This window comes from Rissa tridactyla, chromosome 9, assembly GCF_028500815.1.
Source record: "Rissa tridactyla isolate bRisTri1 chromosome 9, bRisTri1.patW.cur.20221130, whole genome shotgun sequence".
Taxonomy (NCBI): Eukaryota; Metazoa; Chordata; class Aves; order Charadriiformes; family Laridae; genus Rissa; species Rissa tridactyla.
This window is the reverse complement of record NC_071474.1, coordinates 38,684,509-38,696,891: the sequence shown is the minus strand read 5'-3', so window position 1 is coordinate 38,696,891 and position 12,383 is coordinate 38,684,509. Positions and strand designations below refer to the sequence as shown.

Here is a 12,383-nt window from a genome sequence, read left to right as displayed (position 1 = left end):
TTGTTTTGTATGGAAAAAAAAGAACTTGGTAGCTGGCATAAATGATGCCCTGGTCTTTATGTCCTCTCCCTTCTCCCCTCTGCGCCAGTGAATAACTATTATTATTCTTCACAATAATATTCAGAATTATATTCACAATTACCGCGGCCATCCCCAAGCAAAACCTAATTGGATTCTAACAATCACTACGTAGCACAATGGCCGCCACCGCAACCCAGCTCTCCCCATAACCGCCGAGACCTTCGCTGGAATCCGGGTTTCTTCTGCCCGCCATCCGCCGGTCGGGACGCCCGTGCGTCTCCCCTCGACGGGTCGGCGGAGCACGACAGGGCCCCGCCGCCTCTGACCGCACCCGGGGACGGCTGGGCCCGGCCCCGTCCGCATGCGCATGCGCCGAGGCACCGCGCTGCCCGCTGGGAATTGTAGTCGATGGGCCCGTCTCGTCGTTATGAAGGGGCGCGACGTGCCGTAAAGCGCACGGTACTTCCGGCTGGTGCGGAGGTGTGGGCCGGCAGCCTCGTGTGAGGGAGCGCGGAGGCCGTGGGTGCCCGCGCCGCCGCCCGCCGGCCCCACGCCCGGCACCAGGCACTCGCCCGCCCGGCGCCCACTGCTCCCAGGATGTTCAAAAAGTGAGTGGGGCCGGACCCGCTGCCCTCCTGCCAGGCCGGGGCTCGGGAGGCGGCGGGAGGGTGGGGGAAGGAGGGCTGGGGCGGGCCCGGCGCCCCCTCTGCCTTGCGGCTCGGCCCCGCCATCCCGGGCTCAGCGCTGCGCCCACGGGACCGGCACAGCCAGGCCCAGCTTGGGGCAGCGCCGGAGCGGCCGGCTCCGCTGCCTGCCGGGCCCTGCGGCCTCCTCGGGGCGCAGGGATCGCTCTCGGCTTTGACCCTGCGGCGCTGGGCTGGGCTTTTTGGGTTCTTGCCTGTTAAAAGAAAAAAAAAAAACAAACTAAAAAGTAATCTGAGTCATTAACTCGTCTGAACTTCGGGGTACTACAGAGTGGAGTTCATACATCTGTGGTAAAGGTGGAGGACTCGTACATCTGAACAGGGCTATAGGTGTTGGTGTTACCAGCAAAGCATACTCTATGAGTTAGGTGAAATAATGCCGTGTGCAAAGGTGTATCTGTGAGACTGAAAACATGTTTGGTGGATGTGCACAAAGTTTAGGGAGAAATTCTAGTGGAAACTGCCCTGCCTTCCCCCAGCACAGTGTTCCCAGGGGACACATGAAATCCTCATGAAATCCTAGATTTGAGAGTTGGACAGATGTGGTACTGATAAGATGTTATAGAGAATTTATAAACATTTCTGAAGAATGTTGCCTGGGGTATGGCATCTTTGGGGCAGCAAATTGTGCGTTTCTGAAATACTTTCACTCACTTGACAGATTTGATGAAAAGGAGAATGTATCAAACTGCATCCAGCTGAAGACTTCAGTTATTAAAGGTATTAAGAATCAGCTGATTGACCAGTTTCCTGTTATTGAACCATGGCTAAACCAAATCATGCCAAAGAAAGACCCAGTCAAAATAGTAAGATGGTAAGTTTCTCTTTTCTTAACTTTTGCTTCCAAGGTGATAATGTTCCTTCCTTCATATGGTTATTTTGTATGGTAGATGAACCTAGTGTTTTTGGAAAGCATCTCATTTCTGTAGATAACAGTCCATGTTATGGCCAAACCAGAAAGCTTGCATGTGCTCGTCATGCTCTTGAAGACATGCTAGTAGGATGCTTGAGGAAAACAAAAATGCTGCCTAGTACCGAATGTGTGACATATTCAGGGACTCTCCGGGGTTGTTGAAGGGAAGCATTCAGCTTTATGGATGTGGAAGCTCAAACTTGTTTTGATAGCTTCCAGTAGCAATTTTTTACTATTTTTGGGTTTCCGTATATTACCTGTTTTATTTTCATTTTTATTAAATAGAGAGTAGTAAATTTTTGCTTAGTCCTTCTTCTTGTCCACTCTTTGTATTCCATTTTAAAAAACCCAAAGAAATGCAGCTTGTGAACAGCTGGATGTTTGTCTGTAGATTCTTTTTTTGTTTGTTTTTTTCTTTTTTTTTTTTTTTTTAATGGGAAGGAAGTGTGCAGGAGCCCAGTGTTGAAGAACAAGGCATTAAACAAAAGATAATATTTTTTGTTTTAAATTTTCTTGCTAATTGACTTCCTTAATTCTCAGATACCAAGATAGACAAGACTCTGTGAAGTGAAATACTTAATTTAAACTATAAAAGGGTTAAGTAGCTATTGGAATAATTTTTTTTAATCTTGCAGTCACGAACATATAGAAATCCTCACTGTGAATGGGGAGCTGCTGTTCTTCAGACAAAGAGAAGGGATTTTTTACCCGACTCTAAGGTTGCTTCACAAATGTAAGTTTCCTGAGGATGGTAGTCATGGGGAGAGATGGGTGAGCGCATGATTCCACAGGACTTTGGTATAACTGTATTAAAAAGAACTTACTACTTACAAGCACACATACATATATTCCAGAATAGATCTTAATAGTATACTGTCTCAACTGTGATTTATTGCTTTGCTATTTCAGGTGCCCATATGAATTACTTCCCCCACAATTATTTTAATGCTATACGTTAAGCAATCTAAACTTTGATTTCTAAGAGTTAAATTGTGCAAATCTGAACAAAATCTTTGAGAGAGGTTTCCCTAGGACAGAGATCTAAATTTCATGTTGTTAGTCCCTACCTTTTGTTCTTTCAAGTCTTCCTTTAGACCCTTTTTGTTTCCTTCCAAATACTTCTAGGTTCTTACTAGAAAAATATTCTTTAATCATGAGTTTAATGATGCAGTGCGTGCTTGTCTCCTGTAAGAATTTATGCTGCATGCTTTTTGCTTTTTACAATTTACTCTCTTGCATTATTTTTCTTGCTGTTCTCACTGTTCCGCTTGATAGCGTTACTCTGATTTGGATGAGTGTAGGTGTCCCTAAAAATGTTATTCAGTCAAATCTCAATGTTTGAAATACTTCAAGAAGGTGTGTGCGCTTGAAGGATGTCTTGGAGAGCTGACAGCCACAATGAATTTTGTCCATCTTTGCTTTTTTTGTCCTGTTAAGATTAAGCTGTTTCTTTTTCACGTGAGAAATTGTACATGTAATTTGAAGGATTTAAGACCCCCTTGGTTTTAAGACCTCTTAGTACATGGGCATGATTGTTGTCATTGGGGGAACTTGTTAAAATTGTTACTCATTACATGGGTATATAAGTATGCAGGAGGCATAGGCCTAGTGTTGCATTACCCTTTGGTTCTCAGATAAAAGATGTGATCTGGGAGAACAGTCCTTCTGTCCTTTTGGGACAGTCCAGTCCAGCAGGAGCTCTCGTAATTGTTTCTCAAACTTCCTACTCTCGCAGCACACTATATGTGTAATCACCCCATCTAAACTGACTTGATAATGAGTTATTCATGTTGTCATCTTTCCGTGTTAATTGTAATACTGTATCTTTCCCCTCCTAGACCCATTTATTCTACCACATCAGCAGGTTGATAAAGGCGCCATTAAATTTGTACTAAGTGGAGCTAATATAATGTGCCCTGGCCTGACGTCTCCTGGAGCAAAACTTTATCCTGCTGCCGTTGATACTGTTGTTGTATCCTTCTTAAACTGTGAATTACTGCTTGCTGTGAGATGAATTAAATTTCTGTTCTTGTGTTGTCAGCTGATCATAATCTTGAATTACTTTGGAATTTAGCAGTATTTCATGGAATAACTAGTAATCTGAAAAGAGCTGCAGAGGTTCAGGTGTTATTTGGCAAGGTTGAAATTGTTCCTAACTTCTTTTACTTACTGTGATGCTCCAAACCAAATAACTGTTCCTACTGTGCTGTTGGGTGGGGTGCTGTTCCATTAATCTAACTGATAAGTGGAGCTCCTTTGTGATTTTATGCAGAACTGTAAAAATAGATGAAGTGCGGTGTAATATGTCCCTTGCCTCCTTAATCAATCTTGGTATCTTCTTCAGTTATAGAAGAATTTGCTTCAGTTCCTAGGGAATTTGGAAAAATGTTTAGGATCAGCTTTGATGTAGTCGGGACTTGCTCTGTATGTCTAATGAAGTTAGCATTTGTAAAATGAGCAAAGTATGCTAATTCATTCCTCATTATGTTACTGAGAAAGGAGCCCTGAGCAAATACAGCATTAACAATACGAAGGTGTGCTGCGCTTGTTGTTACATGCTATAGGAAAAGATCAGCAGTTAGCATCACATTCTGCTAAGCATTAAAAAGGATATGTCTGATTTCAGTACTTCTGTTTTTTTAGATTTGTGTCTTAATTCTTCTGTACTTTGGAATCTAAAATGACCCCACAAATATGCAGTTTTGTTCCAGAAAGAGTGAGACTATCATCTCCCAGTGTTAGGCGCAAAAGAAGAAATGGAGTGAAGTGCTGGGAGATCTTTTTCTGTAATTGCTGTTTGAAGTTCGTAAATACAAGCTTTATTCTACGTGCTGTGATTCAATTGTTAAATGCAGTGCATTGCATTGCTTATCTTCAAGAGCTAGAGCTCTAGAATTACTGAAAGGGTAAAAGCTCAACCTGGGATTTTGGAACTTTTTGGAAAGTCATTTCCTCGTATTGCTTTTACGTTTCTGAAATCGGTTTTTAAAAAAATGTTTTCCTTAGCAGTAATTTGTAGGCAATAATGGCAGAGGGAAAACAGCATGCATTATGTGTGGGAGTAATGAAGATGTCAGCTGAGGACATGTAAGTGTTTTAAAAATTGAAATAGAACCTGTCCCACGTCATTATTCTTATGTTAATTTGGAATGTAAGCACTACTGTCAAGGTTCCTGCATCACTGTTGCAACATATGTCATTCAGGTACAGAATTTTTTAAAATTTCATTTTGCTGATTAATATTCTGGGAAAGAGGAGGAGGTAGGGAATATCTTCCCTACTTTTTTGTTTACCAAATGGAATAAAAATAGTTCTTTTCATGTGAATATGTATTTTAAGATGCACAACATCAGTACTACTGCTGAATGTTAGTATTTCTTGCTCTCTGATCATACTTTCTCAGAGATCTTGCTGAACAAAGAAATATTTGTATAGAGTACTTACTACCTGGGCTGGGCAAGAGATGTAATTTGGGTTTGAGGTGGTTGAAAACGTTGAAGTGATTTTTGTCTGCAGGGACAGCAGAGACTAAAGTCCTCTTGGTACTTGGTTGACCAGCTGGGCTTTTCCTGTCACCTTCTCATTTTCTTTACCCTTTGTACCCACATGCAGCATTCCTGCCTGATGTGCTTACTAGCTTAGCTGAGCTGCTTGTGAAGTGTAGAGGTCTGTTTTGGGGGATAAACGTCAACTGAAAACTATTTGAGAAGGAAAAGAGACAGAAAATGGAAATGGATGTTAGTTATTCTTAGCATTCAGATGTTGCTAAATTATAAGTAGTTAAACCACTTTGTCATTTTAAGTTCTGTAACGTCTTGCAGCAGGATGTAAGATGCACCCAGCAGGTTTTGGCTGCATTGGTTCCAGCCCTGTCTAGCACTTGTGTGGGTGAGGAAACTGATTTTGATGAGAACAAGTCCCTCTTTCTTGTGGGGATAATTCTCAGCAGGATCATCTTCTATACCGCGTCACTCTGCGGTCCTAAGTCATAATGGTAACACAAGGGAGAGAGGTGGGAGTGTGTTACAGAGGACAGGAATAGAGTGGGACTGCAGCAACCTGGATTTGCACCTGCTATCGCTGTTGAGGAATTATATTCCTCAGGATTCTTTGTTGTGCCTTCAAAAGACTTCAAGAGTAGGTGGAAAGAATAGCTGTTTTTGTTCCAGTGCTACATCTGGCAGCAATCTGCTGTGATCACTGCAAACCAAGATTATCTGTATTCCTATCCCTAACTTCAAATTCAGCAGTCTTGCAGCTGAGTATCCTGTTCCCGTGAGAAGCAACATGAACTGGAGAGGAAAATGAAATAATCGTGATCTATGCAGCCTGTTAGCATGCTTTTTTGTGTGATAATGTTTAAAGCAGAAAATTGTGAAATAGTATGATTTCAGTCACTTGGTGTGATTATGATACACGATGTGTTAACACAATTAACAGCAGTATTTTCCTTCCCAATTACTTTTGGACAAGTTGTATAAGTAATGGAACATTTAGTATACAGGAAACTATATTCTGCAGGGGAATGAAAGTTGTTCTCCATCCTAGAATGATGAGATTTGCTTGTTCATTGTGAGAAAACTAGATTTTTTTTTCCATGGAATAATATACTGGAAAAAAGATGAACACAAATCCAGTGCAGACACACAAAATAACCATTTTTAAAAGATGACATGATGCAAAAGATATAGAAGGATAGTATGTCTGTAACATGCTGCAAGTCCTTGGCACATAAATTTTGTATTTGTAATTCTTTGAGTGGGTTAGAAGTCTCGCAACTAGCAGTGAAGCAGCTCAGCTGTGTTTGTGTCAGTGGCACGCTTGGAACCACAACTTGTCAAATTCCACGTTCCAGCCATGTTACACCACCTCCTGTGCTGGGAGAGGGAGAGTCACTTAGAACTGCTGAGCTACTTTGATAGGGAAATGCTAAAACTAAGAAAAGTAGCAGGAATGTTGTCTGAAGAACTGCCTCCAATAAAGAAGTAGTTAAAAATATTGTGGAATGTTGTTGACAAAACGTGGAAGGCAAATATTGTCATCATTCAGCAATGTAGGTACATGCAATAACAAATATTGTTTCTTGTCTACCTGCTGTTGAAGATTATGAGTTTGTGGATGATAGCTTCTCCCCTTCCAGTTGAAAAATGCTGCATTTTCTACGTTAAATATTGTATTTTGTACTGCTCTAATATTTAACCTAGCTAATACTTCTGTACCTTTTTCCTCCTCCTACAGTGAGAAGGTCAACAAAGGGATTGGTATCGAAAATATCCACTATTTAAATGATGGCCTTTGGCATATGAAGACATACAAGTGAAACAAAAGGAACTGTGTTACTCCAAAGGAATGCACTTAGATTAAATGTGGACTGCTTTGTAATTCCTTGTTTTTAATGTGACTGAATGTACAAATTATTTTGTTCTGTGGCTATGCTAAATAAATCAAGTGAATGCGAAAGTACTGTTAGGCTACAATAGTTTTCTAGATTTCTTTTTATTACAGTTCTTTTGTTTTGTCTTAAACCCAAGTCTTCAGTGACTGAAAATATCTGATGGAAAGATCCTGCATGGACTGTGAGTAGACTATTTAAAACGAAAAGGAGGAAAAAGCCAAGAAATGTTTACATTTTTATGCTCTTCTAAAAGAGTAATATAAAGTATATGTGAAATATAATTAATACGGTTTATAAAACCTCTGAAACATTTCAGATTTTTTTCTTCTGATTAACATCTTGTTAGTCTACCTGTTTCTTGAATGTGGAGAAATCAGGTTTTTTTGACATCTATTTTTTAACTTAATTTATTAACAGCATTAACTTCAGTATTTTACTTAAGGATTTTTTGCTTTTTAATATGCATTTCTCTGTATAGGATTTATGAACTTAAACTGATAGGTGGACTAGAAATTCTTTTATGCTAGTTCATATCTGAAGACTATATATATATATATATATGTTCAAATTTCTACCTGTCAACACTGTTTAATATCGCTGTCCTTATAGTGGAGTTTATAGTAATGGTGGGCATACTCCAAATGGAGTGTGTGCCACCTTGGTGCCTGATGCTCTACTCCCTGTTCGCCTTCTTATTTTAGGAGCAGAAACAAAATCACTGTTTAACAGAGCCACGATAGCAAAACACGGTTATCAGTGTAGCCAGAAGCAACTTCTTCAGGTGGAACTCCAAAAGAGATCTCAGCTTGTGCACACTGCCACATGTATGTACATCTGCAGAATGGGTTAAAGAGCACTGTGTATTTCTCTGGATAATCCAACTCTGTTCAGTGACTGCATACCCAAAGCTATGCCTATGGAAAACAGCCTGTGCCATGGAATCATTTAATAAACTAAGGAAACTTTAAGGTCTACCACTCATAACTCTGTCTCTGGAAGCATTTATTAATATTTCAAGTCTCTATTCTAACACTTGTATTTTATAATGGCAGAACATAATTTTGTACGCAAGTGCCTTGCCTCAGCGCTGTTCTGCACGCTTGGTTTCACCACTCTGGGACCTTTACAGAAGATAGTGGCAGGGGTGTTCTCCATCCGATTCTAAAGTCAAATTAAACCATGGGAGATGGAATGTGTTACCTAATATGTGCTAATTTTAAATTTCTCCCCTAAAATTATTTACAGGATTACACTTTTGAAAATGACGGGGTAATCTGAAACTATTAGTGTAGGAAGACAAAAATTAAGGTGATTGCAACACTGCTGTAATTTCTATTATTAAAAGTTTGGTCAAACCTCAGTCAAACCTAAGATTTTTATGCATCTTAAAGACTACTGTAAATGTACTTATTTCTTGTTAGCGCTATGGGGAATGAGTTTGTGCTTCAGTGGTTCTTTTTTGCATAAAAGGAGCTGATCTTGAGTTCTGTGGCTTGCTTTTTCCTCTTCCATCTTGTTTCTTCCTGTTGTGTTACAGTACCTTTCAAATCTGTGATAAATGAGATTTATTCTGGTTTGAATTGTTAACTCCTGTTCTTTTTCCTTGACTTGCCCTATGACTGTGGTGGTTGCAGTGGGGTTAGAACTGTCTTTAATATCAGAACCACCACTGAAATCAAAGTTTTTACTTTCTTTGTCTGGCTTTGTCAGAGTATCGCCAACTGCAGATGCAATCTTTTAAAAATGATTCTATAAGAAGATACAAGTTAAATCATGCTTAAATTAATTTGTATACCAAGTTAGCAAAAAGTTGTCAAAAATGCCAGCTTCAGTTTTATCTTGAGGTTTGGGCAGTGATCACATACCTGTTTGTCTTGCTGTCAGCTGAGCTCTGACAGGGAAGAAGAGAATATCCAAAAGGCAAGACTGTGGTAGTTTGCTTGGGGGTCTGCGCAGTTGTCTTACCATTCTTGTGAAAAATGAAGAATCTGATGCTTAAAAGAAAAAAAGATGTGGATATTCTCAGCAGCTCTGAAGCAGCTGTTTCACTTCCCCATCTGCCCCCTTGCAGTTCAGGATAGGATGAGATACTACAAATGGTCTGTTAAAGAAAAATGAGATACCATACTAAGTTCTCATGTCTCATGGATATTTTAGTACCAACAAAGCCTGTGATAGTCCTTGATGTAGGAGGTAGATGTAGTACCTTCCTTAAGTCTTGAAACATCCAGGTCAGTGAATTCTAAATGGAGTAAATACTGAAGTGCTGTTTATTCCCACTTTGGTGAGTTGTATAAAACTGATTTCAAGTGCATTGTAAAAAAACAAACAACAACAAAAAAAACCCCAACAAAACCCTGCAACAAATCCAAACTCCCCACCTCCCAGTACCGGGGAGTTCTGCATATTGCTTTGTTGTATATGTAACTTTTTTTGCATAATATTCAAAGAAAGGTTGTGAGTGCAAGCAAGTGCTGTTCCTTCTGCTTCTTGGTGTTAAAAATGCCTGTAAATATATTTACACTACACTTGTACTGACAATTAACTAACTTCCTTGTAAATACTATTAGCACCAGTAACAGGAGTGAAAATAATACAGAGCCTTTGTTCTGATACATTTATATATGAAGTGAAATTTTAAACTAGCAATTAGTCTTGTGCTAAAAGGCTACCTGACCATGTTAGTACTTACTCAAATATAGTTATCTCTTTCTTTTGTCTGCTTAAAACCAGCAGTCTAAAGGTCACTGAATATTATTCTGCTGCAACTTCCTAACAGATCACCTTTGTCAGCTCACTTCCTGCTAATTCCTTACTGGGTTAGGAGGCTGTACATAAAACAATAGGTGCTGCATGAACAGCATAACTATTGTGTAGTCTAGCGTAAAGGAGATGATAGCTTAAAGTTAGGCTTTGAGATGAATCTGTAGTCAGTTTTATTGGTACATTTTAGAAAGTTATAAAGACATTCTAGAAATGCCCCGAAGAATTGAAAGAATCAAAATCTTGCAAAAATATATTTTTTAACAGTAGACTAAAGTTCATTTGAGTTTTCATTAATAAATATTTACATGTACAAACCCCCCATATAAACTTAGTTTCCTTTTATCATAAACATTAACAACTTCTTTAACATTTCATTCCAGCACCGTCAAAAGCATTTCTGTATAAAAGATTTAGAAAAAAGTTCTCCTTCCACTTTTAAAATTAAGAGTTTTACCAAACCTTAATGTGCAAAAAAAAAAAAAATTGTACACCAGTACCACCAGATACAAAAATCGAATGTGCCAGTACAAATGCCAGTCATGACTCCGTGGTTCCAGGTCTCCTCTGAAGAGACCTCAGTCATTGTCTGAGCCTTCAGGCGGGAGGAAGACAAGTGCATCATTGTAGGTGTGGCCGTAGGGTCTCAGCCTGTAAACACCATACATCATCACATGCATGTGGTTGGGGGCCAGTCCACTGAATGTGATGGCCATGTCGGAGCAGCAGCCGTCCACCACCTGCTGAGGGTGAGTAGACATTGCTTCCTTAATGAGAGCACCGACTGATTTAGTGTTAAAGACATCTTTTCCTTCTGAATCCTCTGCATTTTCGGCAAACACTCCAGTATACTTCAGGCAGATTGCTAGCTGTTTATCCTCAGGAAGTTTCCAAATCATACCTCCCTGCTCTGGACACTTGTCAGAGTCTTCAAGAACACGGGAGAGTCGTCTTAGTGATTCAATGCTTAAGACGATTCCTCCCGCACCATGAACATACTCCAGGTCACCAGATTTCACAGTGTGGCCTATATAAAAAGGCTGTGAGGCATCTTTTTTCAGTAAGAAATACTTGAGATTTTCAATAATAGCAAACGTTGTTGGATATGCAAGGAAGAACCAGCTGAATTCATCTTTATAGCGTTCATATGTTATCTTGTAAGCTTTTCTCATCATCGCCCACATATCATTTGTGTTGAGGGCGACAGAATCAAACACTTTGACATTTTCAGAGCTGTAGAATTCTACCTTGTCACAGTGCTTGCTCCATGTCTCTCTCACTGCAGCCCAGTGCCCCAGATCTTTTGGTTTCACAAGAATGATACAATAAACACGGATACTTTTACTGAGCTCCATGCGTTCACCTTCCGAAAGGTTTAAGACATCTTCTTTGTTGGGAGCCTGGATGTGATGGTGCTCGTGGTGATGCGCTTTAGTCCCGTGTCCCAGCTTAATGTGCCCAAGGAGCGTCACCAACATGCAGAAAGCTCCCCCCAGCACCACACCCTTCACAAAGGAGCTGCTCTCAGAAATCATTTTTGCTGGAAAGGAGACACACTGTAAGAACTTACAAGAATAGGTATTGCAGATTCAGTATAGTTTTCATACATTCTTCAATTTCTAAGTCCAGCTGCATTTTCCTTACTCACATACCGGGATAACGCTGCTGGAAGAGCGGTGGCACAAGGAACATTCCCAGTCTCGGCTCCCGTTACGCTAAGGGTATGACAGGCCCCGCGGGAGGTCTCTTGCACCCCGGACCTGCTCCACGGCCCCGGCCACGCCGCAGCGAGACGCGGCGGTACCTGCCCGTGCGCGGCGGCCCTTCCCTGGGGGAGCCCTCACGGAGGCAGAACCCCAGCGGCCCCGCTCCCCGCCGCGCTGCGGGACCCTGCCCGCGACCCGCGCTGAGGCGGCCCGGCCCGCCTGCCGCAGTACCCCGAGACACCCGTAGCGCCGGGGGAGCCTTAACAACCGCAAGAGCCGGTGTCGTGACCCGAAGCACGGCGGGGCCCCCTCCCGCCTCCCCTTGCCCCTCTGACAGGACCCGCCCGCCGCTTACCGGTGCCACCCGCGCCAGGACAGCCACCCACCGCCCCGGAAGCGCGCCGCCCCACACCTTCCTTTTCCCCGCCGGAAGCGGCGCGCGGGGCTCTTCTAGGCGCCGTCCGCTCGCGGTGCGAAGGCGCCACCTGTCGGCTTGGATGATGTTTTGCGGGCGCGTGTCCCCTCAGGGCGGGGCGGGAGGGGCCCCTCAGGGCGGGGCGGGCGAGGAGCCTCGGCGCCCGGGCGGCCCGTAGAAGGGGGGCCGTGTGCCGCTGGGTTGCCTCCAGACGGCGGGCTGTCTCGGTGGGCGGCGTGGTAGGGCGGTCCCGCCATCTTGCGGGGAAGGGCCGCCGGCAGCTTCTCTCCGTCGCAGGCCGCGGGCCGAGCGGGAGCCGCGGCGGGGCCCTCACAGCCGGAGCTGCGGGGAAAAGCGCGGGCGGCCGCGGCGGGGGAGGCTCAGCCTCGCTGCCCTCACTGGCGTCTGGTTTACTGTGTTCATCCGAACCTCTTTGTGAACTTATTTATATGACTGATGGGGAAAG

General features: G+C 42.6%; 2 protein-coding genes across 3 annotated transcripts; one reads left to right on the top strand and one right to left on the bottom strand.

The window, feature by feature from the left end:
* Positions 1-471: 471 nt before the first annotated feature.
* Positions 472-8,607, top strand: MCTS1 (MCTS1 re-initiation and release factor). The gene is made up of 6 exons (XM_054213495.1): positions 472-629; positions 1,387-1,539; positions 2,274-2,371; positions 3,477-3,610; positions 4,658-4,725; positions 6,877-8,607. The coding sequence occupies exons 1-6, from the start codon at positions 619-621 to the stop codon at positions 6,956-6,958; spliced, it is 546 nt and encodes a 181-aa protein (XP_054069470.1). The 5' UTR covers positions 472-618; the 3' UTR covers positions 6,959-8,607.
* A 1,332-nt stretch (positions 8,608-9,939) lies between these two features.
* C1GALT1C1 (C1GALT1 specific chaperone 1) lies at positions 9,940-11,929 on the bottom strand. 2 transcript variants are annotated; one of them, XM_054213494.1, is made up of 2 exons: positions 11,858-11,929; positions 9,940-11,336 (listed from the first exon to the last, which is right to left on the bottom strand). In XM_054213494.1, the coding sequence occupies exon 2, from the start codon at positions 11,329-11,331 to the stop codon at positions 10,375-10,377; it is 957 nt and encodes a 318-aa protein (XP_054069469.1). In that variant the 5' UTR covers positions 11,332-11,336; positions 11,858-11,929; the 3' UTR covers positions 9,940-10,374. The 2 variants fall into 2 exon arrangements, with proteins under 2 accessions (XP_054069469.1, XP_054069467.1); XM_054213492.1 differs by lacking the exon at positions 11,858-11,929 and adding an exon at positions 11,449-11,653.
* Between the last annotated feature and the right edge of the window lie 454 nt (positions 11,930-12,383).

Bases quoted from the DNA above. Each gene is read 5' to 3' on its own strand.
- MCTS1 (XM_054213495.1), top strand. The intron at 2,372-3,476 runs GTAAGTTTCCTG...TTCCCCTCCTAG, and splicing joins TCTAAGGTTGCTTCACAAAT to ACCCATTTATTCTACCACAT. The intron at 3,611-4,657 runs GTATCCTTCTTA...AGTAATTTGTAG, and splicing joins CTGCCGTTGATACTGTTGTT to GCAATAATGGCAGAGGGAAA.
- C1GALT1C1 (XM_054213492.1), bottom strand. From the start codon at position 11,488: ATGTTCCTTGTGCCACCGCTCTTCCAGCAGCGTTATCCCG. The intron at 11,337-11,448 runs GTATGTGAGTAA...TCTCCTTTCCAG, and splicing joins CTTCCAGCAGCGTTATCCCG to CAAAAATGATTTCTGAGAGC.